The sequence below is a fragment of the Pieris rapae genome, chromosome 5, assembly GCF_905147795.1.
Source record: "Pieris rapae chromosome 5, ilPieRapa1.1, whole genome shotgun sequence".
NCBI lineage: Eukaryota > Metazoa > Arthropoda > Insecta > Lepidoptera > Pieridae > Pieris > Pieris rapae.
Window position 1 is genome coordinate 10,558,743 of NC_059513.1, and position 26,612 is coordinate 10,585,354.

Here is a 26,612-nt window from a genome sequence, read left to right on the forward strand (position 1 = left end):
CCAGTTTCAAGTAAATGCTAGGAAAACTAAACGAGAAAAAATAAAGAAACACAAAACAATGGGATAAGCTAGTTAAAAAACATAATACTTACATAAAAGTAGTATTTTAATACAAGAAACAAAATTTCAAAAAAGGTTCTTGGATACAAAATGAAAACACGTATCTTGTCAGATACATTTAGATAAGTTCTATCTCTGGGTGTGGGTATACACAGCGAACTTCGGTGGTTAGAATCGTAGTTCGCACCTCGATTTCGACAAGCTTACTAAACAAAATAACTATATTTTACAGGAGAAAGAATTTACGATTTTTGCTTCATTATTTACCTCTTTATAAAAAAGTGCGTCACACATAAGATATATGTTTGATTTAATAATCACAGTATTTATCAATTATATAAACATAATTAAGTACATACATAGAAATAAACTAAAACGAGTTTTCATAACGAACCAAAAGCATTAATATAATTCAACTAAAAGTGTTATTCCTTCAGCATTAAAGTCATACGAAAATAAATGAATCAACTGTAACAATCAGCATCTTGAACAAGTAAAAAATAATTATTAATATAATTCAAGTTCAATAGTGACTATTCCATAATGTTATTATGAATTGAACTCTACCAACCGCTCGAGCAGTTGAATTTCTACCGCAGTCTAGTCATAGATTCTGACGAGGAAGCACTGCTTTTGCTGCTTCTGCTCAAGCGGAGACGACGGCGGCGACGTCAAAAGAGATAATTTTGAGTTCATCCAATTTTGGAATTAAGAGAACAACATGGACAATTCCATCATTTGTTTATGGAACTTAGAAGTGATGAAGAAAAATTTGTCAGTGTCTTCGTTTGATGAAATGTATAATATACTAAGGTTTAAAATTAAACGTGAAGACACAATCATGAGGAGAAGTATCCAAGCAGAAGAAAGACTAGCAGTAACATTGAGGTTCGAAAAATAAAAACAATTAAAAATAAAAGGAGGTCGTAGAGCTGTCGACTGCTTATTTATTGTTGAAAAATTTGTAAGACTTTCGTTTCGTCGTAGATTTTGGAAATAATCAAAGTTATTTCAAACTGCTAAAAATATAAATATAATTATAAAAGCTCAAATAACTCATCTGTGTCATTAACATTATATTTCCAATAAATATATCACTTGATAATAAACTAATTGATTTATTAAAACTCGGAGCACTTGATAAATCATCGTCATCACTATCATTCGGATATGATGATTCAATTAAAAAGTGTATAATTTATTTAAAAATCATTTTTAAGATCCTGTTGCAAAGATACATTTGAAAACTAATTCAATTAAGCTTCAGCATAATTCGGCATTGTGCGCCACTGAGTCGCATTATGCTCTATAATTGGTAATTTACCAGAGGTACACACATACATTTAAATTTAATATGTTCATTACGAAAGACATAAATGAACCTAATATATAATTAATGGAAAAATTCTACGAAAGACTAGGCGGTATGGTCGAAAGACTATTGCCTGCGCCATGGGCGAAAAAAAAATTAATATGTTCATGCTGCAGTGTTGCCAACTTAGTGGATATTCCACTAGATCTGGTGGTGTAGACATTCGTTTTAGCGGGCGAATTTTGGTTTTAGTGGATTTTTCCAGTGGTTTAGTTTGTTTCATTCAGTGGTATGCTACGACATTTAACCACTAGCACGATTGATATCTTTACAGGATAAGACTGAAAAGTTTACCTTATAAAGGAATATTTTGTCATTATGTAGGCAACTCTGTAAAATTACGTTGGTTATTTTTGGGAATTTCCCGAAACAAGTTCATATCGTATCAATTTCTTAAATTATTTTGATTATGGACTTTATTCGTATAATTAATGGGTCAAATTTTATTTGAATTAATGAGATTTCTATGTGTTCGCTTCGTATTCATGCACAAAAATAGAAATACACAACACAGATACTTATTAGTTTTGGTTATGCTATACATCGGGGCAACCTTGTTTGTTTACAATTGTTAAGTTTATTTTTAAAACAAAACGGGTTACCGGACTCAAAATTAAAGCACTGGCTGCAAGTGGTAGAAACTAGAAAGTACAGCAAAGTGCAAATTATGTCACTCTGTATTAAGAAATCATTACGGAGATTTAGAAAATCACGGGTTATCGAAAAAACACTTGCAAAATTCAAAGGTACGTACGGTGTATATTAATATAATTGTATTATTTTATAAATATGTTTTAGTAGACCATATAGCCCACATAAACCTTCAAAGAATAAGTAGGCCCTTTTCCAAATTCCCAATTCTGTAGTCCAGAATATAGGAACGAAAGAAGTGTAGGTACTTAAAATCAGAAGGTGCAGAGGAAACCGACTCTGCTGAAGGTGCTTTTTAACGATTTTGTATGTCTTCCATAAGTTGCTTTGTAATGAAAATAAACTAATTTTATAATTCAATTTACAATATTGTTCTTTTATTGTCAATAAATATATTCTAGCTGTATGCTTTCCATCTAAAGTAAAGAGTGATATAGACTACTGTTTACTTCAGTAAAAAATGTTTCCACACAAAAAAATTGTGCTCGCGGGCTGCTTGCCTAACCTCCTATCTGCGGACATAAAAATCACATCGATCCTATATTTCCTTTGGGCGTGAAAGAAGGATAAATAAATAAACACATTTACATTTATAATATTAGTTAGTGTGGATGTTAGTGGTTTTCTGGTGGGTTGAGACTGCAAAATTGGTGGATTCGTTAAAATTAAGTTGGCAACACTGTCATGCTGTTCATGCAGCATAAACACATGCTCATCAAAACAAACTAAAAAAAGGTTACGTTAAAAGTTTTGAGTCCTTATGATAATATGATTACATTTCGTTTTTAAAGCGTTCAAACCAGCCTTTTCAAGTGCCTTAAAATGTTCTGAAGACTTTGCCAAAACTAAAATAAAATATGGAATCCTCAAAAAAGGTTAACTGGAAAAAACCAATTAAAGTTCCGAACAAAAAGCACATTACAAGCGACTTAGATAATACTGCACCAATTAGCCAGATATTGGACGAACTTCCATATAAAAATAAAGAAGCTTTCAAATTTTTTGGAAGAAATTTGCGTCAAAGATGGTCCTTAATGAAACACTCTTTACTTCCTAATTATCCCTTAAATACTTTCAATGACGATTGGAATGGACAACTACTATCAAATTATTTTGAGCCATTAAGGTACAAAAGTATACCACCACAGGTGATCACTTGCATACATAATATAGGGAAAAAAGATCCTGTTGTTGAATATATGCAGAAAAAATTAGAATGGAATAGAAAACTTCAAATTCATGCATATACAGCAAGTAAGTTCATGACAGTTCTTATCATTATATTAAATAAAAAACTTACTACAGAATGTAGGGAATTTGGTAACTGTTTTGATATTAAAATATTCCCTTATTTCTATAAGCAATTTTTTTAAACCACTTTCAATTTATCATTATTGTTCTGCATATCAAAATATAAATTTAGTTAATGTAATTTAAGTAGTGCTGTATTTACTTATATTATTTGGGGGCAGACTTGTTTATTTTATGATATCAATTAGCAGTATTAGAAATTTTATTTATATAATTCAATTTTTAGGCACTTTCAAGTACGAGCAGAGACTTGAAACACTCAATGAAGATGTTATTAGCTGCCCAAAAGCCATAGTTTCTTTGGCCGAACTGTTAAACAACGATCCTGAGCCATTCTTTGATGCTAACTACAACTGGTACTATGCAGGATTTGGAAATTTACAACTAATTATTTTATTTGATAAACAATACTTGATGTACAGTGAATTTAGCATTTTATGTAAGTATAATTTAAATACTACGGATATAGTTCAATTATAAAACGTATAACAAAAATCTCTATTTACAGATTTAAAAGATTTTAACAAAAAGGATGTTAAAATCACATCAAATGAACCAGTAGCAAGTTTTGACTGTGGCAAAGATTGCAATATTCTTGAAGTTATACATTCTATTGAAAGTATACCTATTGTTGCTCTTAGAACTAGGAATAAAATATTTATTCTCAAAATGAAATCAGGAAATAACCTTGAATTTGAAAAAATTACAGTGTTAGAAACAGAAAAACCATTTGTCAGTATATCATTTGACACTTTTCATAAAAAAGTTTTATATGCTACACTTATAGATTCCAATATGTATTTAATTAATGTAGAAACATTGCTTGCAAAGAAAATATGGCTTAAGGCAAATACAAATAAACACTTAAATAATTGGAATATAGTTCTTTCTACTAAAAAAGATTATTATGTAAATGTATCGGGAAATGCGATTCATGTGTATGATAAAAGAACAAATGCCTTAGAACATGCTTACAACAACATTAAGTCTATTGTTGATGAAACTTGCTGCAATCCAATAACAGTTGCTAGACAATTTGATAGTAACAACTATTTATATTTTGGTACAAATCACCATTTATTTGTGCTAGATCTAAGATTCGTTAAACAATATCAACTACAAGCTACTCAACGTTGGACACATGGCATGGAATTTCCTCCAGTTTACATAAATAAGTGTAACTTTGAAAGAAATAAGGATTTACTGTGTTTGAGTAGTCAATGGTGTGAAGATATGTGTGTTATATCTGATAATAAAAAAGGTGAGTTCCTTTCATCTGACAATAGTATTACAATACCATATCGTCCACCCAGTATTCTTTCTGTTCTTCAAGAAGCTAGAGCCCAATTATCATGTGATGATATTTATAATCCATTGGATAGTCGTCTCAGTACTTCAATAATTGGAACATTGCTTATTGAACAAGCCAATAGTCATGACATCCTAATGCTAAATTCTTTGGGTGATATTACCCATCATACTTTATATCCAGAGCATATGGATAATGTAGTGGAAGATGACAGTGTGAGACAATTACAGGACTGGTCAAAGTCATATAAAACAAGTGAAAGAATTTTTGAAGTCACAGCAATGATTAATATTGCCGATGTTTGGAAAAAACTGATAAAGGTCCCAGAAGATGCACAATTGGTAACTGATGTTGAAGATGAGCAATTTAATATGGAAGAAATAAAGGAAACATTTGAAAAAGAGGAAATAGATATTGAACTTAAAGAAGTGTGGCTAGAAGGGATGGAGACATCAGACAAGTAAACAGAGTTAATTCTCTAACCTTTAGAATTATTAAGTCAGTTAAAATTTGGTATTATTTTGCTGTGATAAAGATAAATTAAATTTTTAAATATTATTTTAAGGGCTTGTTTTTTCTTTCTTCTTCTTAAACTGCAATCTCCTTGCGAAGTTTGGTGATTATCAAGGCTAGTTTAATTTTGGATGCAGTGCTTCTAAACAATGACTTGGTGCTTTGATCAAACTTCGTCGTTCAACATCTTTCGTTTTTCAACCAGGACATGCCTCTGCGGCCAGGTCTCCAGCCACTTTACCTTGTATTTTATTTGTTTCTTTGCATTGTCTTATTGGTGCAAAATTTAATAATATTCCAAGATTGTGCACACATATCATTCCAAATTTTAGTTAGACTTGAATATATAGATATTAAAAAATAAGTAAATTATTAAACAATTTATATTTCCTCACAGAGAACACAGATCCTTAAAGGATAAAACACTCTCATCTAATAACATGAACATAACAACACTGAAAACATTCAGGTACATTTAGCTTGGATAATCTAATTTTATAGCGAGTGATGAAAATAATATAACAAAAAATTAATTGAATAATTTTTTAAATCCATTAGATTGTATAATTAAAATTCTCTTTTTATTTCATGTATGAAACAAGTATATTGTCAGTTAACTTCTTTATTTACAATTACTTTTATATAAGGATGTTGTCTAAGGCAAAATTTTAGAGTTGAGACCTAAGTCTCTTTCTTACAAAATGTATTAGTTATCGAAATTTAAGAGCTTACCGCAGAGGATGATATAAGATAAGACTAAAGTCACAACTCTTATGTTAAAGTAAATGTAATTTTGCACTCTAAAAATTAATAGAATTTTAACTTTAACTAAGTACTGGTGGTAAGTAGATTTCAACTACAAAAGATTTTATGAGAAATAAAATGAAAAGTAGATGCTATATTTCATAAATTTTAAATAAGCTTGTTATGAAAAGGACCTATGAATACAATTGTTTTTACAATGTGTTTGTTTGTTGGAAATGACATTGTTTAAAGAAAAACTAAGAGGAACATAACAATGATAATAATATGTACACATGAATTCTACGAAGTTGACTAATTTATTAAGTTGCATTTGCGACCTCAATATCTGGTACCTGAAAATAAATAAATTACACATAATTAGTTAAAATTTATTAATTACAGGTAGCCTTTTATTATAATATTTGTATTTTAAATCTAAGCAACTAATATAAACCAATGCTGGCTTTTACAGAGTACAACCGGTATTACTTTCAGAATTTCGTTAAGTGAAAATGAGTTCAAAATTAGGATCTTTCAAGAAGAGGCCGGCAAAACTGTGCAGGCGCGGCGGTATGACTTAAAAGAGAAAAAAACAACTTCCTATACTTACCACTAACGTCTTGTAAATGTCCTTAACCATCCCCTTGCAAGATTTTGGTCTGGCTGTGAATCGCGCTCTTTCTTTTCATTCTCCATTTGTTCGAGCAACTTGCGTTGGTTCTCACGGAATGCCGCTATGGGGTCTTCGTATTGACTATAGTACTTTACGACATCGCGCACGTCTGACACGTTTGACATAGCTATAGCTAAAATATATATTCTTTTAATATTTGATTGAAGTTTGTGTTTAATATTAGAAAATTTTTAATCTGCCACTGCATTTCAGATAGCAGTCTGTTCCGTGTATATGTATACTACTGAAGCTTTTTAACAGACACTTCCATAACATTCTAAATACCTCCAGTATTGTATATGTTATGTATATTAAATTGAGCTTGAATGGCTACACAATTTTTCAAGGTATAGTTAACAAATGTTATCTTACGTATATTTTTTTTATCCCATATACTTACTTTGTAATAGATTGGCAAGATCAAGCAGTGCTGTATCATCATCAGCTCCCTTCCATTTCTTAAGTATAAGTGCATTTTCCGGTTGGAACTGAGTTGCTTGCTTGTTCCAGTCAACAACAATTACCTGCAATAATATGTTTTGAATATCACAAAAACAAACATTTATAAATTAATCAATTCAATTTTTTCAATTTCAAAAAATTCTTTATTTAATGTTCAGTAAAAATTAAAAGTGCTACATGTCCAGTGTACATTAATTCCTGGAATGTAGCAAACTTATAACTAACACGTTTTATTAAAAGCCGTATTGCTTTTTTTTTAAAAAACTTATGAGAAGGAACAGATAAAAACTAAAGATATAATAATTCGAGGTTTGGCATTGATAATGAGGTAAACTATGCAATCTTTAGCTGAGATTTGCGATTTTTGACATATCTAGATTTAACTAAATAATGAATTATAACTAACAATAAAAATAGGGTATAATTATAAAAATAAAATTAAAAATAGGGTATTATAGCACCGAGAACAAAGGAGCGGACGGCAAGCAATCATAATAGGAACAGTCACCCGCTAAAGGCGCGAGCATCGATAACGCGACGCACGCGCATTCCGGCTCTATATCATTGATAATAAGATCGGAGGTCGCGCGCGACGCGATGACCAATACTCGCGCACCTGCGCAGGCCTGTCATTCATCGCACTCAAGAAACAAGTGATGGGGTAATTTGTATCGGTTGTATTTATCGATGTAAGGTAAATTTTTCTTCCGCGTTTTGCAAAGATTATTAATATATTTATTTATACTATGACGGTTGTTATGTAAATAGAATTTCTTAGATTGTTTGTATATGAACTCGTAAATAGTGGGAAACTTAATATTAATATGAAGATTTAGAAGGTTTGTTCGAAACGGAGTATTAAATGCGTATTTTAATGCTTTATTTTGGACAACTTGTAGGCTGTTTAAGTTAGTAGGGCATGTACTGCTCCATACTGGGCAGGCATATGTTATGCATGGTCGCACTAAAGTGCGATATACACTTAGCTTAGTTTTGCTACTGAGGCACGATCTTCTGTTAAGGATGGGGCTCAGTGCATTCAAAGCCTTCATGCTCTTGAGCCTAATGTTTTGCGTGTTGAGGGTCCAGTTGAGTTTATTGTCCAATATGACACCCAAGTACTTAACAGAGCGACTCCATGGAATCGCATAACCTTCAATGTTGAGGGTACGAGATGGTAGCGACCTAGTCCCGGAGAACATAATTGCCTCTGTTTTAGAGGCGTTAATTTTTAATTTCCACGTCTTAAAAAAAAAAAAAATTAGTCAATAAATCGAGTGAAAGTTGGAGGCGACTTATTATCAAATCCAGGTCTTTGGAAGAGGTAAAGGATGCCGTATCATCGGCAAAACAGGCGAGATTGGTGCGGGTTTGTATAGGTATATCGTTAAGGTATAGTAAAAAGAGCTGGGGACCAAGAATTGATCCTTGGGGGACTCCGGCTAGGACCGATTTGGGGGAAGAGAGTGTGCTATTTATGTGCACCTTAAAAGATCTATGGGTTAAGTACGATTTCATTATTTTAATTATTGCTATAGGTACGCCAATTCTTAGTAGTTTGTGGATAAGGGCTTGGTGCCAGACTGTGTCAAAGGCTTTCTCAATATCAAGGAGGAACATGCCTGTCGACTCACGCAAATTGAGTCCATGAGACACAGTCTCGGCTACTCTAGCGAGTTGTTGGGTAGATGAATGACCTTCACGGAAGCCAAACTGCTCATCAATTATTATAAGCTCTGTCACTCGGCGAAGTCGGATGCATAAGATTTTTTCAAAAAGTTTTCCTAGGCATGGTAGGAGGCTAATTGGACGATAACCTGCAGGATCAGATGGATCTTTGCCCGGCTTGCGTATTGCGATAACTTTGGCTACTTTCCAGTCATTAGGGAAATATGCAGTCAGTAAGCAGGCATTAAATATTTTTGTAAGCAGCACAATACATTTTTGGGGTAAGTGTTTGATTAAGTGATTCGAGATTTCGTCCGGTCCAGCTGCTTTACGAGTTTTGAGAGAGGATATAAATTTAGCTACTTCAGCTGGTTTAACCAGTTGAATTTGATAACCATCTTGTTGGAGGCAGTCTAGAGAGTGCCAGGAGGCATCGACAACAGACTGCTCGTCGCTGGGCCAGTTATGGGTGAGCATCATATTGTTAGAAAAAGCATTAGCTAAAACTTCACACTGTTCCTTGATATTTGAGGTAGTGGAACCATCTTTAGTTTTAAGTGGGGCTAAAAGTGGGGTAGAAGTTGATTTCAGCCCTTTGGCAATGCGCCATAAATCGGCACAAGGATTGTCAACTTTTCTAAGTTTACGAACCCACAGGTTGTCATGGTGATTTATTATTGCAGCATTGATATCTTGTTGGAGGTATTTCACTTTACGGTTTATAAGTTTACGAGTTAGAATATTCGTTTCTCTAGCGGAATAACGTCTGAGACGATTTTTATTTCTTATATTTCTTTTAATACTTCTTGGCAGTGAGGTCTCCCAAGGTTTAAGGGTTGTTACCGGAATATTGAAGTTTTTTGCAGAAATTATAGAGCTTTGAAGGTTTGAGATGGCGGAGTCAATATTATCGGGAGATTTAAAGGTAGTTTTGTGTAAAGATATATTTTTGTTTAAATATGAGCGGTAACCGTTCCAGTCAGCCCTTGCATAATTTAGCTTAACAATGGGCTTACGACGCGCTTTAATAGCGAGGCGTACGAATACTGGAAGGTGGTTAGAGGAGAGTGCATATATGGTCTCAACAGAGTCAACAGTATAAATGTTTTTAGTAAGTAACAAATCAGGGTTGGTAGGTAGCCTATTTTCATTGTAATGCACTAGAGTAGGCTCACTAGGGGCATGGACAATGACTTCGTCGTCGAGCATGAGTTTGTAGATTATATTACCGTGGGCATTAGTTGGACCAGGTGACCAATAAGGGTGCCTAGCATTGAGATCACCCATAATTAGTATTTTATTTTCCGACGAAAATAGGGCGTTTAAATCACTAGTGAGCAAGGGCATATTGGGTGACTGGTAAACGGAATATATGGTAATTTTGCCGTGGTTAAAATAAAGGGATATTCCTATGGCCTCTAGGTTAAGGGTTGGCGGAGTTGAAAGAAGTTCGTGATCTAAATCGGCCCTAACCAAGATAGCAATACCCTGACCAGAGCCGTCGACCCGGCCATCGAGTCGATAGCAGAAAAAGCCTGGAATTTGGAGAGTAAGCCGCTTTGTTAATCTAGTTTCGTTGAGTGCGATGATGTCAACGTTAAGATCTCTTACCGCCAGCTCCGCGAGTTCCTGCTGCTTTTTGTGAATACCATCGGCATTCCAATATAATACACGTAGTTCATTAAAGTTAAACATAATGACCAAGGTGAGACAGAATTAATATTACTTTGTCCATGAAAGTATCACACTTTATGAAGTCCTTCTTGAGGGTTTTGATAGATGAGAGAATTTGAAGCATTTCACTAGTCGTTGAGTCTTGTTGGAAGTTTGTGCGGTCCTCACTCGTTGGGGCAGTCCTTGGGGGCACTCGTGGTGGCACTGGTTGCGAATCATGGCATTTAGGTGCCCCTGTTGCCTGGGCGGGAAACATTTGGGAGGGCACGCTATGCTTGGTAGCCGCGTGGGTTGGTTTCATGATGGCGTTGCGAAACGATTCTCTCTTGGACTTGATACGTTCAAGGTACTTAACCCGCTCCTTGCACTGCGAGAAATTAGCTGCGTGGTCTTGCCCACAATTGCAGCAACGAACAGTTTCTATAAAGCCCTTTTTGGGGCACTCTGAAGTAGGATGTGCCAGAGAGCATTTGACACATCTAGCGGGTCTATTGCAGTTTCGGGAAGCATGGCCGAAACCCTGGCAACGGTAGCACTGGGTACAGTTTTTACTACTAGTCCTGTAGCGCTCAATCACAACAACGCAGTTGGCCAGGTACTTGATTTGCTTGAACTTTGCCATGTCGGTCCCTGTAGGAAGTTGTATGATTACCGGGGGGCATTGAACGGGCTTACTCAGCTTTACTTGGGTGGCAGTGGTGCCAGCAAAGCCAAGTGACTCTAGCTCCGCTGGAAGGCAATCGATCAGGTTCGAAGGAAGACCTTTGATAACCACTTTAGGCATTTTTTCATCCTTCCTGGTGAACGTATGGAAAGATACATTTTCATTTAGGAGTCCATTTTTGACGACTTGATGACCCTCAGATGAGTAACATTGGATTTTAACTCGATTTCCACCCCTGTATTCAAGATGGTAGCTTTTGTTATATTTCTCAATTATATCCTTTAGTTTCTGGTGAGTCCAGTCTTCACGAAGTTCGATTACGATCGGCGGGACACGTCCAATCTTCTTCTTTTTAGAGGCATTTTTAAAAGGCTCTGAGATTTCATGGTCCTTATCCACTGGGAGGTTGCTGTAGCGGTTGCTTGTTGGAGTGACGGCGTCCCTCGAAAAACGCTTCGGAATGGCGATCCTCTTTGGATAATTCCATTTGTTTAAATCATCCCCACGTCTTTTGGCAGAATTACTAGCCAGATCTGGATTTGAAGACGATCGTGTGACGAATTTGTCCATGTTATCGACTTATCGACAGGGGCACATCACTAGCAATAAGAACCGGTCGGAGAACAACTTAAAGTGCGTGCGGTCGTTACGAGAACCGAACGAATAAATTAATAGAATATTATAAATTGAACATAAATAAATGATTACCTTAGTCAAATCTCTATTTAGCCCCTCCAAGTTTTTAACATGAACTCCATCCATAAAATGTGTAGAATCTCTAAAGAGTCTATATGAGATTAGTTTGTTTTCTGGATCCAATTTATCAAGTACTGGCCAGATCATGAACACATTCTCTGATGTAAATATGACAACTTCATAGTCTGAACTTGCTACAGTTTGTAAAAATTGGTCAACACCTGGACGTTTTTTAAATCTAAAATATAGAATTTACAGATAATAGACCTCATTACACTTAACATTTCCTATTTTAGCAATGAAAACTCACCTCCAGCCAGTTTGATAAGACCAGTCAGGATGTACTAGAACATCAGTGAATTCAAGTACTAGGGTATAGGTGGGTTGATATGGAGGTGGCAAAGGGTCTGGAAGTAGTTTGTCACGGGATGGCTCTTTAATCATCTGAAACACACACATATCATTAAACTGAACCCTACTATATATAACTACATATATATATATATAACTACATATATATATGTCACCGTAATATTGTAAACATCGTTATATTACAATCTATCTAGTAAGATTGTAAACTATCGATAGATTGTGAACCGTATCATTATGATTGCAATTTAACACATCATTTTTCGCTATATTGTAATCTACCGAAGTGAAACCGTTAAATTACAATCTGTCCCGCGTCAAATTGTCAACTGTCTGCAAGTTCTTCCTGATTGGTAGGTCTCATTTCATTTAGAAATGAAATAGACGTGTCACTTAAATAAAATAAATTTATTATTTAATAGGAAATTAGAAATCCTGACATATGTTAGAAACAAATTGTAACGAAATATTTATTATACAAACACAAATTCTAATTAAAAATTTCAAAAAAATCAAAAATAATTATGTCTTTAAGTACAAATTATAAAAATAGAAATAACAAACAAATATGACGTGTGGCCGGGGTGGCGGGGGCACATACCGTTCAACCAATCAGAGCGCGAGTTGCATTCCGTCCTACGCCGGTTCACAATTTGACCGCTTCCCATCGATAGATTACAATCAAGCGAAAAATGATGCGTTAAATTGCAATCATAATGATACGGTTCACAATCTATCGATAGTTTACAATCTTACTGGATAGATTGTAATATAACGATGTTTACAATCTTACGGTGACATATATAACTACACACACATATATATATATAAATATATGATGTCACTTAAGAACAGAAAGAGCAAGCCATATGCAAAAAGATTATTTAATATGTTATAGAACTGAGGGCAAGCAGGCAGAAGCTTCACCTGCTGTTAAGTGATACGCCTATGACACCCTCAATACCAGAGTGCTCACAAGTGGATTGCTTGCTTTATAAAAATTAATACTTAAAGGACCCTGAATTGATGGTGTTGTTGTCCAAAGACCAATAACACCTATTTTTATACACATCTCAAATCTAGTGATATATAGCATTTATGAAACATCATATTTAGATAAATAAATATATTTTTAAATAAGATGATATTTCTTTTCACCTTTTCATAGAAAGTAAGTTCCTTCCAAGTACGTCTAAGGTACTGCCACACAATAGGTAGGTGTGAGAACTCATCCTCAAGAATCTGTCCTTCTTCTCCACGTCTTGGAGCCCCCATTTCCACCACCATACATCCACCCATAACTGTGAGAGCACCACCAAAAACTGCAAATCTAAAAGACAATATTAACTTTTTACACCATTACTTGATGAAGCACCAAAATTCAACAAGTTGTATCTGGTGTAAATTATAATTTTTAAGAATAATTTGTATACCCCATCTTCATACGTCTCCAACTTTTTTCATTTTCTTCTGATTTTTCTTTCTGTTCTTGCTCAAACTTTTCCTGCTCATTTTTAACTTCTTGCGCATCCTTTGTGCCTAATTCATTTTGTGGAAAAAATCTACCGAGTATATTCACCTTTTCTGGCGCATTCTCTTCTTTATTCTTATTTCCTACAAGCAAGCAAATTTAATATTTCAGCTACTATCAATGATAAAATTATTTAATACAACAAACGCATTAAATCGTAAAAAGATTGTCTGAGTCGATAGACTACAAAAGTAATTAAGTTAAAAAATTTTTGGATGTCTTAATTTTATCTAACCTAAGTTTTCGGTAGAATAAAATCTAGTCGTAGCCGCTGATAATATCCAAAGATTTTGTAGCGAAAAGTTCGTAACTTGATACTTAATACCTCCGCAACACACAGCTTTTGTTAAAAATAGTACTTTTCTTAGAGACATTTTTTATTTTTATTATAAGCACTAAAATCGTTCACATTCTATAATGAATCAAATGTCACATGAAAGTTTAAACAGAATTCAGAAACAAAACAATGTCAGATTTTATATGTTTTGACAGTTTACAAAAATTATGCCTGTTTGAGGAGTATTTTTTGCAAATCTTGGTAATGTCAGATGTCATTTATTCGTTTTGTTTTGACATTCTTATACTGTACGATAGTACAATTGTTAAGTTGATCAAAATATGTGCGCCAAAAATAACAAGAATAGAGAAAAAAATTTTTCGTTAAACATTTTGTATTCATAATATTAAAAATGTCTTGCAAGAAGCCAAGCGGTGCTATTAAACAAAATTCCTTATTTAATTATATTAAAAAAGAAGATCGCGGTACTATTCAACAGTCAGTATAATTTTGTTAAGTATCCGAAAGATACTTGCTCATTATTTTTCTCTTAATTATAAAAACTATACTCTAAAACGTTATTAAATTTCAGAACAAATAAAGATCCAGAAAAAAAATCTAAATTTGTTTGGAAATCAAAATCTTCAACCTCCAGCTGTAAGTGTGAAAATGTATTCCGTAGTTAGGATTAAATAACATTTGTATTGTATTTTTATTTTATATTCATCAAATGTTATTGCTATTTCAGTCGATCCCCCATTCAAGACGGACTTCGATCAAAAGGTAATTTAACAAGCTATTTTGTATAGCTAAAATTTGTGAATGAGTATATGTTTGCTACTCTAGTTTTTATTTCTTAGTTTTAAGTATGTAAAGACTAGTATCAGTTCTTATTATATAATAAAGACAAGTTTTATAAAAAAAATCATATAAGCTTGACTTTAATTAATGAGCCAAACTACCTTCAATAACATTTTCCATATTGCTGTTGTCTCTTTTTTTTAATTTTGTAAGCATTTTTAGGAGGATTCAATCAATATTAAACCAGATATATCAAATGTTACATCTCTGCACAGTGCTGTTAATACTTCAACCAATATTACATATTATAATTCAAAAATAAATGATCTATCTGATTCCATGGATGTGGTAAGTCTTTCAGTCTAACTACTTGTTCACTATTCTCACATGGCATGTAAATTAAATAGCTAGATTGCTTGTTTTGTTTATATCTGTACTATAGTGGATATTGTGTAAAATACATACAATGGAACGAAACTGTTAAATGAATTGCTAAATTATGAGTTGTATTAAAATAATATTTAGTGTTTTGTTAAATGTTTGCATAGCAAATTTTTCAAAATAATTAATAATGTTTAGCTTGTGGTCTCTGGCAGTCAGTAAATCATATGAACTTTCCTTTTAGGATGACAATTCATTTAGTGTTAATGATAATCAAGTGAGTCCTTCACCCAGTTCAAATAGATCTATGAGAATAAGTGAAACTGCATACCCAGCAAAAACAAAAGATACAGATAAGTCTTCAGTAACAATTAAAATAGCAGAAAAGGACAAAAATCTCAGAACACCAAAAAAAATAAGCCCAAAAAAAGACAAAGATCCATTAAGAAATTTAAAGTTAGACAATTCCATATCAGGTTTCCTGTTGAATATATCTGAACATCCCGCTATAAGTAAAAAGCATAATGTAAGTATTTTTTATAATTAGTTGGTGTTGTTCGTTTAAAAAATCTTATTTTCTTGATTATTAGGTCTTCCCTTGTAAACTGTTGAACCAATTTTGTTGGTGATTCAAGATTTGAAAATGCATGCCATTCATGAGAGTATTATTTGTTTACTAGAAAATATAGAATATAAATATAGAACTTGCATATTGATTAACATTAGATATAATGTTCAGTATACAAGGTTAACGTAAAAATATTTTAGTGCATGACTTGCAACTATTTATTTTTTGTTTGTATGTTGTGTATGGGGTATAATATTGCCAGTATAGCATTTAAAAAAAATTAAACTGAATCAATAATCTTAGCTGATGAAATACATGTTCTTTTAGGAGAAGAAAATTATCTCTCATACTGACATTGAAGAGTGTAAAACCATGTATATAGAACTTTTAGAAAAAATAAGTGATGCATTTAACAGAATACCGAATTGTATAAAAGAAAAGTTTCCAGGATATGACAGTAAGACCTACTCAAAAATAAACTATTTAAAAACAAAATTAAAGTCTGCCATACAACAAAAACCAAGAGGCTGCTTACAATCTTTTTCTGAAACACTTCATTCAAGTAACGAAGTTAATGGTAGAGAAAGTCCATCATTATTGAATGATGATGACCTTGAGGACTTTGATCTGTCTAGTCAAATAGCACATAAAGTAATTAACAAAGATCTAATTAATAATATAGAAACTTCAACACCAGATATACCTACATTTAACAAAAATCAACCCAATAAAACAATATACTCAGATCTAGTACCTAAAAAAGCACTCTCTTTTGATGTATTTTCGCCCAGCAATGGATCTATCAAAAGCATAAATTCTAGTATAAACTCAGATTCAGAATCTTCAAACACAGATCAAACTAAGAAGGGAAAATTTGTTTTTAAAAGACCTTCACGAGCGGCTGATGATTTAAATACTCCAACAAGGGATGTACCTTCCAGTACATTTGAAAGACTGAAGATAGCATCTGAAAAATTGCAGCCTTTGGTAACCGAAGTGGCGCCAAAATATGCACCCTTAGGCAACAGTTCAGTAGCATTTCAACCGCCTCAGCTGAGTAAAAGTGCGTTAATGAATTTAGGCAAACCTTGCACTGTTGTTTCACCAATTGTTAAAGAGAGTCCTAGTGAAACTGATTTTGAGGATGCAGACGATTACGAAGTGCCAATAGATATGGACGACGTGACCGATATTATTCCAGAAGATTCGAGAACCAGTGTTATAAATATAAGTGATTCACTACCGAGTACGAGTAAAGTTCAAATCAATGATAAAGAATTTGCCATAGATGATGATGGGTGGCCAGAATATAACCCCGAGGATTTTGGGGAAGTGATGGAGGAAAAAGCCAGTGATGTTAGTAAAGACGTGATCAACCTAATGGATCAATCGGTGACTGCACCAAAGTATGAGGGAATGGGTGATTTTCATGCGGGCACTAAAAATGATGGCATAACAGGTAATTTTGTTTTTATATTTTTGGTTATTTGCCGGTTTTCTGTGATACAGTAGTACTATTGAATATGTAATGGGCAGCCATTCCGTATTTAAAACTATGTTCAATATATGTAGTTAAACTTATTTCTTAATTTTTTAAAGAAATATATTAATATCTGTCCAGTCATTGAAGTTTGTTTTGAAGATGAAATCATTTAATCGTGTTTTTATGTAATTTTAGGAGAATTCGACGGATCAAATTTCCCCCATTCAGGCCTAATGATGGAAATGTTCAAAGAAAAATTTGGGTTAAAGTCGTTTCGGCCAAATCAACTTCAAGTTATCAACGCTACATTGCTAGGTCACGATTGCTTCGTGCTTATGCCAACTGGAGGAGGTAAGGCTTCCTTTCACACGACACATTAACCGAACGTATAGAAACACATACATACATTACAAGTAAAATAACTCTTTACAAAACACTTGTCCGTAGTATGTTGGAATATACACACATATACATAAATACCATCGAAAGAGTTCAAAGACGTTTCGAAAGCTTTGGAATCTTCTACACTTGCGTGGTCTATTGCAAATGTTTGAGGCTCGTTTGGATATTGACTAAAATCTAAATAAAAGTATCAAAATTTAATTATTTCGTAGAAACATCATCTACGCCATCGGCGTTGTAATGGAAATATGCCCTTATCAAATATTTATTTGTTAAAATGTGGCGTAGTTAAAATAACTAACTTTTTTGTGTTAATTAAGGAAATATCAGCTATTGAAAATAGTAATAATAAAACACTTTTTTTATTATATTCCTGACTTAAACATACATTTTATTGAATTCTAATCAAAAACCTACATATTATTATAAATTATTGAACGATTCCAGGTAAATCTCTATGCTACCAGCTGCCTGCGATATTAACACCAGGTGTCACAATAGTTATATCCCCATTAAAATCACTCATTTTGGACCAAGTCAACAAATTATTGTCCTTGGACGTGAGTACTTTTTAATATCAGCTGTCTATTGTATGTCCATATTATGTCTGTTACGAAAAGAATATTATGTGCTATTGGTATAATATTCTAATCGGAATTAAATCTAAATATTCTAATATTCAAATCTATAAAAATCTAAAAGGCGGTCTCTCTTCATTCGGCAGCTCATATCTGTGCCTCGTGATTAGCAAGAAACCATGACATAGTCGTTAGCTTTAAACATTTACCTATACGCTACAATCCTATTAGGTCTGGGCCTCAGATTTCTGTATCTGATCGTTGGTCAATCTAAGACTAAGTGTATGTGATCAGCCTCCTGTGCCTGACACGCCGTCGACTACAGACAACTTTGGGTCTAAGGCAAGCCGGTTTCCTCACGATGTTTTCTTCACCGTTCGAGCGAATGTTTAATGCACTTAGAAAGTCCATTGGTGCATAGCCGGGGATCGAACCTACGAACTCGGGGAAGAGTCACATGTAGCCACTAGGGCAACACAGCGTTTTTTATAAAACGTTAAATAAACAATATTTTCCATTTATATAAATTGTACCATAAATTATTATAGGTATGACGTAAAGTTTACAAAAAATGTGTGCGTGTCAAGTATACGTAAGAAGTGAAACTTCTTTATGGCCATATTTTTCGAAAAATCATCTACTATATGCAACTTTTCAGATATTGGTTAAATAAAGCTAAATTATTTAAATTTTAACAAAAGGCTTCATTATCATAGACATGAATACAAAAAATAAAATTATTTCATTTCAACTTATTACTACTAATATTATTAAAGAATTTCATTAATTTCTATCATTTTTATCGTTATTATATATTTTTGTTATTATTAATTGCTTGGAATATCTTCGAATTAACCGTAGTAGAAAGAAAAGATGGCGCTCAACCGAAAAATTTGATGGTAATTTTTTTCGCAACGCCGATAAAGAAGTTTCACTTCCAAACAATATGACACACACAATTTTTATAATATAATTAAACCACCACGAAAATATGTCTATGTGTGTAATCTATGATTCCTTCACAATTAAGGCCTAATCCAAATTGGGGTACCAGGAGCACATAAAACATAACAGCTTTAAAACAATTTTTCAAAGACTTAAATCACTGAATTCATACATATCACTAAAAATGAGACGTTAATTAGATACCAGCTGCTCATCTATCGGGCGATATATCTCTAGCTACTATTGAGGAGGTGTATCACAAATTGTCTCTTCGTGAGCCCGCTATCAAGCTTTTGTATGTGACGCCAGAGAAAGTGAGTGGCTCACCGAAATTCCAGAGCATGCTGGACATGCTCTATTCGAGAGGGAAAATTGCTAGGTGAGTTTTGGAGCAGGTAAACTTTAAAACTGTAAAGAAGCCAGTAATTTGTCATATAATTCTGAAGCAGCTATTTACACGCTTACAAATATTTATATAGAAAGATTACAAATAGTTAATACTGGCAGAAGAAACAATATAACCTCTGAAGTATGGCCTTACTGCTTTTCTCAGTGGTTCCATCGAATGCGACGATTTGTAGAGAGGGACGGAGATTACTTCGAGAAACAATAAAAGTATTGGCATTACATTAAGCCATTTTTCATTTTTCAATATTTTTAGTGTTACCTAGGTAATAGGAGATAGTTTTAAGAAAAAAAAAATATTTTTTAGATTTGTGATAGACGAGGCGCATTGCGTCTCCCAATGGGGTCATGATTTTCGGCCAGATTACAAACGATTATTTATGTTACGAGAACGGTTTCCGGAAACGACCCTTATGGCGTTAACGGCCACGGCCACGCCCCGCGTACGAATGGACATTTTGCATCAACTTAAGGTACTGTACTTAATTAGTTGTACGTTTCTTATCAAAATCTATTATACATTAAAAAACTTAACTTTTCTTCATATTTTATATATGATTAAAATCTTGATTTTATGATAGTCATTCAATACATAATTCATGAAAAAATCTTGTGTTTAAAGCAAAACTCAGTGTTCTTAATGAATACTTGTTAAATATACAAAACTTTATGTTCAAATGTCTTGTCAAAATAGGTCACGAATTGCAAATGGTTTTTGAGCAGCTTCAACCGTCCGAACCTCGCATACAGAATATTGGAGAAGAAGCCAAAGAATATCAACCAAGATGTCGCTAAAATCATCAAGGAAAAGTTCTTCAGGTTTGATATTACAAATGATTAGTAATTTTCTCCATTCTGATTGTTAATAGTGTAACTAACCAATAGAATCCGTGAAAATTTTACGAGGACGTTAATTACCAATCAAAAAATTTTACCATCAACGTTAAATACCCAGCAATTTTTTTACCAGTAACGTTAATTACTCAGCAAAGCAGCAAGCATTGTTAGTTACCAATCAAAATTCTTACCAGCAATGTTAGTTAGCAATCAAAAGTTTTACCAGCAACGTTAATTACCCAGCACAAATTTTACCACCAATGTTAGTCCCCAATCAAAATTTTTACCAGCAATGTTAGTCACCAATCGAAAATTTTACCAGCAATGTTAGTTACCAATCAAAATTTTTACCAGCAACGTTACAACGTGTAAATACATAACACATTTCTTAGTAATTTTAATATTGTTATTGTGTTAATACTTTCTTCTCATTCTCTTATCCACCTGGAAATGGCACGAATAGAGCGTCTGGGATAGTATACTGCCTCTCTCGCAAGGAGTGTGAGAATCTTTCAGTGGATTTGCGCAAGGTGGGCATCCAGGCCGCGGCCTATCATGCCGGACTCACTGATAAGAAGAGGGAGGCGGTCCAAGCTGGTTGGGTCGCTGATAAGTTTACTGTGGTAAGTGGGGCTAGATTAATAGCACTTATTACCAATATGCCATTAATGTGTTTGCCTTATATATTTCATTTTTATTGATATACTTTTATACTTTTCTGTTAAATAAATAGTAATATATTTAACTTGGAATATTTTTTAAATTGGTTATATGTTATTTTGCATTTCTTTTTATAATTACTTCTTGTACTTTGCCCACTGTAGGTGTTCCTTTTATTTATTGTTCCATATTGGGGTTGCCTTGAAGAATTGCTTGTTAGATAGATTACTTAATAAGCTACTTAAATAGCCCGTTACTTAATAACTTATGTAACCAACTTACTTTTAGTTTTTATATTTATACTATGGTAACGAAGTATTATTTGTGCAGATCTGCGCCACGATAGCCTTCGGCATGGGCGTGGACAAGGCGGACGTCCGCTACGTGATCCACCACAGTATGCCGAAGTCCGTGGAGGGCTACTACCAGGAGGCCGGGAGGGCGGGGCGAGACGGCGAACCCGCCACTTGTCTGCTGTACTACTGCTACGGGGACGTCGTTAGGTATCGCCGCTTGCTGGATCGTAAGAGTCCTCATTCTTCTCGAGATACTCGCAACTTCTTTGACGATTATACACTCCTGGTAGATTACGCTTAACACTTCGATTTTATGAGTGTGTTTTAATAACGAATTCGGTTTTAGGGTTACATACATTAAAGTAACGTTTGTGATTTCCTCTCTGATAGTTGCAGCTCCTTACAAATGTTTTGAAAAAAAAAGAACTTGCCAGTTCTTCTCTTCCGTTCTACGCCCTGGGACTGGCAGTTAATGTAAAATTTTGAGCATTAAATGTGTATTTCTTTTTTGACGTTCATAAGTTGACATTGTGTTACCTATATGAATAAATGATCTTTGATATTGATTTCCAGTAAATTGTATCTGCAATAAATTCATGTTTTTATCTGTCAAGAAGTTAAACGTCTGACCTAAAAACTTTACATACTCGACATTTTTCAAATATTTTTTTTATTTAAATTTATTTATGCTACTGTAGAATGTAAAAACCCAAAGACTATTTGAAAATTTATAGCGATCATCTTTGATGATGCATCATCAAAATTTTAATATAAAATTCATCTAATGCTATGAAAAAATATTTGAATTTTTAAAGGTTAAATTTTGAATTTTCAGTGGAAAGAAACGCGACACCCGAAGCGAAACGCGTCCACATAGAAAATCTTCTACGAATGGTGGAAGTTTGCGAAAGCGTCTCCGAATGTCGGAGGGCCCAAGTGCTGACTTATCTCGGAGAGAAGTTCTCCAGAGAGTTGTGTAAGAGAGACAAAAGGACCGCGTGCGATAACTGCCTCAATGATCACAACTATAAGGTATACTTTTGTTTACACAAATTTCGAACTTTTATTCGTTGAGTAATTATTCTATATAATAAAAATAAATCTAATATAAAATCAAAATAAATTGTGATTCTTAAAGGGAATGAGCAATATAGAGAATATTAAACCAAAAAACAAGGATTATAGGGAGATTTCCTGATAAAACTTAATTTAAATTACTGGCCTATTGATACACTGGTTTTGTGTGATCATGTTATATTATGTAATGTCATTAATTTTCTTTGAAGCTAATAAATTGTATGATTGGAGATCATAGTCAAAAAATGTATGTTTCCTAAGGTCATTAATAATGGGATATATATATATATGATCTCTAATTTGGATAATCTATGTATTTCTCTATCTCTAATTGAATAGCCGGTGGACGTCACCGAAGAGTGCAAGGTGATAGCCCGGGCCATCCGCGACGCGGGTCGTTCCAGTTTCACCCTTTTGCACATCGCCGACGCCTTACGAGGCTCTATGCAACAGCGGATATCCGGTTTGAGGGAGAGTCCTTTACATGCAAGGTAGAATACGATTTCTTTACTTTACTTAGTTGAGTCTCAACTCTGAATCTTACTAATCTTAAGGCTGATCACCTTATTGCCTATTAGATTTAAAAATTATCACATTTCACACTTAAAATGTATTTTTTTTTTCGTTTCATAAATTTCTGTTTTTTTTCTCATTTTTGATTTATATTATTTTGTGTGTGTCGTTAGAAATAAATTCGTGAAAATTAATAAAAAATTATTTGGTTGAAATTATAATTACCATTATTTCTATGCCTTCTTTTTTTTCATCCCGTCTGACATTTATTATTTATGCATTCTTTTATTGTGGGTATGTGTAAAAGCTGTGTGTTTAAAAAATGCTTTATAATCATTGTAAATGTGTAATAAAGAAGAATATATTTCAGATGCAAGAGCTGGCCTCGTGGTGATGCACAGCGTCTTCTGCGTCAGATGGTGGTTCGAGGGCTGCTGGCAGAGAAGCTGGTCGTGAACAAGGACATCGCCAGCGCATATGTGACGCTGGGGCCTAATATACAAAAGTATGCAAATTTCACACGAACACGTACAAGCGAAGAACTGCTTTTATTGGGGCTTCTTCGCCTCTGCGGCATGATGAGTCACTCAAGAGTGACCGAAACTGAATTAAACCGAAAATTGAAACGGGATACAATTAATGAATGAGACAAAAAGTCTATGTCTGTCACCTTTGTCGCGTTAAAAAAATACTCATATCTCATAAAGGACTGATCCGATTTTGATGAAATTTGAACTCTAACTTGAAACAAACTAAACTAGCTACTTACCTCGATGTGTGTAATATATATGACAACGCGGACACACATTTTTTTTTAATGGAATCATAGTGAAATATGTGTCATTAAAATGTACCGGTCTATCTTTCTTTTGAACTCGGTTAAAACATATTATTATTTCGCTGATACAAAGGCTGATGTCTGGCAACCTCCGAGTGGTGTTCCCGATGAAGGTGGAGAAGAAGGCAACCCTCGTGACGACGGAAGTGGCCACAGACAGAAAGGAGACCCCCATCATTGCTCTCATCAAGAGGATCGAGGAGCGATGCTACGCTGACCTGGTTGAGGCTTGCAGGTGAGGGTCAAACTGTTTTCTTTTTAATTCTGGTTACCCAATTTCACGGCGAAAATTTGTTTAGTTTATTACGTTGTCAAATGATAAGTGTTTGATATATACTGTGAGAGCTTGGCGAGAATTAAACTATTTACATTTTGGAACATTTTGTTATGCACCCCAAAGATCCGGCTTTTATCTGTCAGATTCATGGAATATTATCTAATATGGAAAGTCAGAGTTCAAGATATAAGTTTTTAAAAAATATATTAAAAATTGGTAATGATAAGACTTTAAGGGTAGATGAAAATTAAAGGATGTATGTATTTTTGTATGTTGTATCTTTAAAAAAAATATATATTCAAAAAATAAACTTGGGGTGAACAACTCTGTCATTAAGGGTTTAAAAAGTAGAAAGTAGCCGATTCTCAGATTTACTGATTATACATAACAAATTTCATAAAAATCGGTGTAGCCGTTTCGTAGGAGTTTGGGAACAAACATTGTGACACAAGAATGTTATATATATGTCCTTACTAATGTGAAATTAAATTTTCTATTTAGGGAAATGGCAGCCGCACGGGGGTCATCCCTAACCGCAGTGCTGCCGCTGGCGGCTCTCAAGGCGATGTCCATACGATTGCCAGAAAGTGCGCCAGACATGCTGACACTGCCTCACATCACACGGGCCAACTTCGAGAAGTACGGACAGGACCTGCTCCAGATAACGTCTGCTTATGCCATCGAGAAGATAGGTGGGTACTTGGTTGACGTATTTTAGTAATGAAATCTTTTATTTCTTAAGACAGTGGTACAACTAGATAGATTTATTATAAAAATCCCCGCACAATATTTAGGCATGCAAATGTCATTTTATTTTTTATAATTTCATGCAAACATGCAATGAAATACATTCACGCTTTTTCTAAGATTAAATTATTTCTGCAACGATTTCCAGTTGAAATGAGAAATAAAGATCATACCCCTTCCTCAAAGGTGGGCAATGTACTCACTACACAAATAACAACAACAAAACACAAATCCTTAGATCGATAGAATGAAATAGAAGAAGAATTTGGGCGTTATTTGAGAGAAATTCTTACAATTGTCTAGCACGGTATAACTGAAGCGAGAGAGTTGACTGTATGCGAGGCGTAGAAAGAAGTTCTCACTGCTATGGAATAATAGAAAATAAAGACAGTATATTAAAAAAAAACACCTCACGTAATTTTTGGACGCCCCCTTATGCGAAATTGCGAAATGGTCATATGGAGTTAATAATAATAGCCTTTTTTATCGGACATTTCGGATTATTCTTTATTTTAATTTTTCGTAGATTGATTCTTTCTTCCATTTCTGCTTGTCCGCTTGCCAGGTGGCAAAGGCCTCCTCCATTCTGGCCATTCTGGCCTTTCTAAGGCCACTCTACCCCATGTTGTTCCCTCGACTTTTCTAATGTCGTCGACCCATCTTTTTTGTGGTCTACCTCTCTTTCTCTTTCCATCTCTTGGGTACCATTGTGTGACTATTTTACTCCATTTATTCTTTCCCCTGATCATGTGACCTGATATATGGAGTACGGCTTCTCATTGGAGTTGTTAAGACTCGAAACACGAGACTTACGCAAACTATAACTCCCGTATGTCAAAATCCAATATGTCTTTGGAACACAAAATTTTGGTGTATGTTAATAGCATGGTACCGAAAGTAACCAATTTGAAAATATTGTCAGGTCTCTTAATGCAGTACCAGGATGAATTAGAAGACGAGAAGAAGCAAGAGGACAAAGAGTTTCAGAACGATTCTGGATCCGACACGGACTGGGGAAGTCTGGCCCGTGACGTCAGCACTGGCTCCTCTCGGGGAAGGGGAAGGGGGACTTATAGGGGGGGAGTAAGAAAGAAGTAAGTTATAGTTAAATAATATTGATTGTTGAATTGTTACTGGGTCGTTAGTTATATCAAATCCGTCTCGTGCTTTCAGGTACAGACGCAAGAAGACTCCGTCGTCTGCCAAGAAGAAGGCCTATCGAGGGACCTTCGCCCGCAAAGGCCGAGGCACCACTGGCGCCAAGCGCTCTCCCGCTAAGTCTGGTGAGCCTTGTAACTTATAAGCATCTGCGCATACGCATGCCCATATATGTGGTAGATAGATAGACCACATATATATATATGTGGTCTATAACACTGATTACTTTTAGGCTCTTCGGGTGGTAGCAAGTTGGGCAGTATGCCGGTACCTCGGACCACGCTGGCAAACATACGACCTGGAGTTGCCCATTCTAGTAAATTAAACTTCTAAATCGCCGCTTAGTTGATTCGGTTAATTAATAATTAGACATTCAAAGTACATTTTTTTTTAATTTTCTTTTTTATGTTTGTAAATATTTAACACAGAAACTGAATGATTACATTTTTTTTCCTTTTTATGAGTTATTCTGTTATTTCTTTTCTTTGGTATACTTAAGTGACCTAATCTGTGATTCTGTGTAAATAATAAATCTACTTGTAAAAATCTTAGTAAATTTTATTTTGTCCAGAGTATTGGGTGAAACCTGTCCCTCCATAGACAACGATTGACAATTTTAGGATGATAATTATTCAACAAAACATCGTATCGATAATATAGGATTTATAATTA

General features: G+C 34.2%; 3 protein-coding genes across 3 annotated transcripts; 2 read left to right on the forward strand and 1 right to left on the reverse strand.

Moving 5' to 3' along the window:
• The first annotated feature begins 2,606 nt into the window (after window positions 1-2,606).
• On the forward strand, window positions 2,607-5,267 carry LOC111003522. The gene is made up of 3 exons (XM_022274068.2): window positions 2,607-3,337; window positions 3,621-3,833; window positions 3,903-5,267. The coding sequence occupies exons 1-3, from the start codon at window positions 2,941-2,943 to the stop codon at window positions 5,165-5,167; spliced, it is 1,875 nt and encodes a 624-aa protein (XP_022129760.2). The 5' UTR covers window positions 2,607-2,940; the 3' UTR covers window positions 5,168-5,267.
• A 314-nt stretch (window positions 5,268-5,581) lies between these two features.
• LOC111003523 (mitochondrial import inner membrane translocase subunit TIM50-C) lies at window positions 5,582-14,144 on the reverse strand. The gene is made up of 8 exons (XM_022274070.2): window positions 13,933-14,144; window positions 13,600-13,780; window positions 13,325-13,496; window positions 12,108-12,241; window positions 11,810-12,035; window positions 7,034-7,157; window positions 6,571-6,766; window positions 5,582-6,313 (listed from the first exon to the last, which is right to left on the reverse strand). The coding sequence occupies exons 1-7, from the start codon at window positions 14,069-14,071 to the stop codon at window positions 6,573-6,575; spliced, it is 1,170 nt and encodes a 389-aa protein (XP_022129762.1). The 5' UTR covers window positions 14,072-14,144; the 3' UTR covers window positions 5,582-6,313; window positions 6,571-6,572.
• Window positions 14,145-14,300: 156 nt separating this feature from the next.
• LOC111003540 (Bloom syndrome protein homolog) lies at window positions 14,301-26,487 on the forward strand. Its single transcript, XM_022274120.2, has 21 exons — window positions 14,301-14,472; window positions 14,567-14,631; window positions 14,723-14,757; window positions 14,998-15,123; window positions 15,401-15,682; window positions 16,052-17,183; window positions 17,403-17,558; window positions 18,057-18,169; window positions 19,333-19,511; window positions 19,845-20,010; window positions 20,232-20,356; window positions 20,838-20,997; window positions 21,365-21,557; window positions 22,166-22,362; window positions 22,747-22,898; window positions 23,291-23,425; window positions 23,832-23,993; window positions 24,537-24,727; window positions 25,705-25,876; window positions 25,956-26,065; window positions 26,173-26,487. Exons 1-21 carry the CDS (start codon window positions 14,387-14,389, stop codon window positions 26,271-26,273), a joined length of 4,038 nt encoding a protein of 1,345 aa, XP_022129812.2. The 5' UTR covers window positions 14,301-14,386; the 3' UTR covers window positions 26,274-26,487.
• The last annotated feature ends 125 nt before the right edge of the window (window positions 26,488-26,612 follow it).

Bases quoted from the DNA above. Each gene is read 5' to 3' on its own strand.
- LOC111003522 (XM_022274068.2), top strand. From the start codon at position 2,941: ATGGAATCCTCAAAAAAGGTTAACTGGAAAAAACCAATTAAAGTTCCG. The intron at 3,338-3,620 runs GTAAGTTCATGA...TTCAATTTTTAG, and splicing joins AATTCATGCATATACAGCAA to GCACTTTCAAGTACGAGCAG. The intron at 3,834-3,902 runs GTAAGTATAATT...CTCTATTTACAG, and splicing joins CAGTGAATTTAGCATTTTAT to ATTTAAAAGATTTTAACAAA.
- LOC111003523 (XM_022274070.2), bottom strand. From the start codon at position 14,071: ATGTCTCTAAGAAAAGTACTATTTTTAACAAAAGCTGTGTGTTGCGGA. The intron at 13,781-13,932 runs GTTAGATAAAAT...GCTTGCTTGTAG, and splicing joins TTATTCTACCGAAAACTTAG to GAAATAAGAATAAAGAAGAG. The intron at 7,158-11,809 runs GTAATCATTTAT...ATATTATTGCAG, and splicing joins TAAATAGAGATTTGACTAAG to GTAATTGTTGTTGACTGGAA.
- LOC111003540 (XM_022274120.2), top strand. From the start codon at position 14,387: ATGTCTTGCAAGAAGCCAAGCGGTGCTATTAAACAAAATTCCTTATTT. The intron at 15,124-15,400 runs GTAAGTCTTTCA...CTTTCCTTTTAG, and splicing joins TATCTGATTCCATGGATGTG to GATGACAATTCATTTAGTGT. The intron at 23,994-24,536 runs GTGAGGGTCAAA...TTTTCTATTTAG, and splicing joins GACCTGGTTGAGGCTTGCAG to GGAAATGGCAGCCGCACGGG.